This window comes from Austrofundulus limnaeus, unplaced genomic scaffold, assembly GCF_001266775.1.
Source record: "Austrofundulus limnaeus strain Quisiro unplaced genomic scaffold, Austrofundulus_limnaeus-1.0 Scaffold1753, whole genome shotgun sequence".
NCBI classification, from domain to species: Eukaryota; Metazoa; Chordata; class Actinopteri; order Cyprinodontiformes; family Rivulidae; genus Austrofundulus; species Austrofundulus limnaeus.
Genome location: NW_013954155.1, coordinates 55,728 through 58,084, shown reverse-complemented (window position 1 = coordinate 58,084; position 2,357 = coordinate 55,728). Strand labels below are relative to the sequence as shown.

General features: G+C 37.0%; 1 protein-coding gene across 1 annotated transcript in view; it reads right to left on the bottom strand.

The window, feature by feature from the left end:
- Positions 1–513: 513 nt before the first annotated feature.
- LOC106536279 (FUN14 domain-containing protein 1) overlaps positions 514–2,357 on the bottom strand; it is a 14,989-nt gene continuing 13,145 nt past the window's right edge. The window contains exon 5 of the mRNA XM_014033486.1: positions 514–1,071. Coding sequence (XP_013888940.1) covers positions 994–1,071 — 78 coding nt within the window. The 3' untranslated portion in view covers positions 514–993. The remainder of the gene's footprint in view (positions 1,072–2,357) is intronic.

The following is a 2,357-nucleotide window of genomic DNA, read 5'->3' as shown; positions in this document are numbered from 1 at the left end:
TTTTCTGCTGAGACTAACCTGTTAGTTTTAGTTAATGAGGTAGTTTTCTGCTGAGACTAACCCGTTAGTTTTAGTTAATGAGGTAGTTTTCTGCTGAGACTAACCTGTTAGTTAAAGAGGTAGTTTTCTGCTGAGACTAACCTGTTAGTTAATGAGGCAGTTTTCTGCTGAGACTAACCTGTTAGTTTTAGTTAATGAGGTAGTTTTCTGCTGAGACTAACCGACTCCAGAATCAAACCTAATGTAAACACTTACCTGAAGGTTGGAGGAGTTCCTTGGCAGAAATGGAGAAGCCATTGCAGTATTATTGTATCTGTTTGTCCACCCGTCAGGAGGCTAGGTTTTCACAGGTTGCTTTTGGTTACTAGCTCTTTTGTTTTGTTAGGAGCGTCTCTTAGCAACGATTGTTACAAAGAGAMAATTGTAGAAAAGGAAGAGTCCAGCTCAGAGAGTAAAGTTTAACTTAAGCACATTAAAGACTCCAGGACAAGATTAAAAACATAAAGTGACACATTTAACTCATTCCTGCATCTTTATTTTCTTACAGAATGTTCAAACCAAAGTCTTAAAGCATCAAATTAATCAGTCAAAAACACACAAATGCAATGTAGGACCTGTGACCACAGCATCATAATGTTTACATCCATCAGCACTCAACAGTAACATTAAAAATGTTTGATGAGATCAACGGTAAAACAAGGTCAATTTAACTGGGTTGAGCTTTAAAAGGAGTGCATGATTACAACACTTTACACAAACTCACTTTAAATATGAAAAACAAAAACATTCAATTGACCTGTGTGTTTCTAAAAGCTTTCAGTCATTTATCCAACAGATGGTTTGAATACAGTGTTTCTGACAGAACAWCATGTTCTGTTCTGCAGATAAAATGACTTCAGGAGAAACAGAAAATAACCACTTGCTGCCAAAGACAAAAAATAAAACCTTTAAGTGTACAATAGGTATTCCAGGACACTTGTGTTGTGGCAGAYCCTAAGAGGCCAGACCCAGCAGGAACCCTCCAACGAAGCCACTTGTGACAACAGCGTTCTTCTTCAAAAACTCTTTGGACTGGGAAAAAACAAAAAAAATTTAAAGTTAGTTACAACCCATCATCAGCTGACTTTAGGGCTGTATCGTAAAGTTCTGAATCGATTCATCTCCATTCAGTTCAGTTTGATTGGATCTGCTCTTAAATAATGAAAACTGTGTTGCAAATTACCGATTCACTTTATTTTTTCTCTTCACCATAAACAACAGGTTTTAAGGGCAAACTTGTAAAGTTAACAGTTTAATCTTGACAGAAAACTGTCAAGTTTCAAAGGTTTAGAATTAAAGAGGAATTGCAGGTGACAGAGTTGTTGGATGATTCATTTCTAAGACAGAATAAATGTTTTGATGAAAAAGAAGTGATGGAATAATTCTGCAGGAGAAGGGCTGGGCTAATATAACTACCTCTGCTCACTACTGTTGAGTGTATGAAAACTGTATGTTTGTAATGTTTGTAAACCATTACCTTCTGTTGTTTATGTTCAATAGAACTTATTTAAAAAAGAAAAATATTATACAACTACAATATTTCATCACTGTGGATTTCTTTAGACATTTCTTAAAGTTAAAAAATATTGGTAATAGAAGTAAGGGATTTAGTGAGACAGTCATCTTCCACACATTTATAATGAGAACAGTTTCAGTCAGATGTTTACACACAGTAGTTTGGTTCAACATCTGAACCAGCTGCTCAAAGCCTTTGTTTCTAACACATACAAACAAGTCACCATGGTCTCTGTTGTCTTTAAGTTCTGTGGACAATCAGCTGTAATGTTTTTTGATCCAGACTACTTGTTGTCAGAAGCTAACATTAGCACTGAACCAGGTGTAAAAACACAACAAACCAGGAGTGACACAAAATATAGAAACACTCCTCAGGTTCATCAAACAAGACACGATGGGGAACAATCAAACTCATGTCCAGTGAATCCATTGTCCCAAATTTAAATGAAACTGATCCAGGATTGATTAAAATTTATTTTTCCCCAGCCCACACTTGTTCTTCAGATCTGATAAAGTTACTAAATAAGGTTAAGAGTAAAACACAACCTGTAAACTAAGGTTGTGTGTTTATCTAGTAGTGTTTGAGTTGAATGTGTTTACCCTCAAACATTAAACCTTCCAAYCACTGCCTGATGAACAGACACAAACTCTTACTGAAATCCTTCTACGGCTGTGTCCAAAACGACAGGACAGGTCCTCTGAGGGCCGAATTCATCGGCTGCATACGTCACAGCGCCGCGACGAAGGACGTCCAAAACCGAAGACTCCTCTGATGCGGCCGACAAATACGTCCTTCCTTTTCC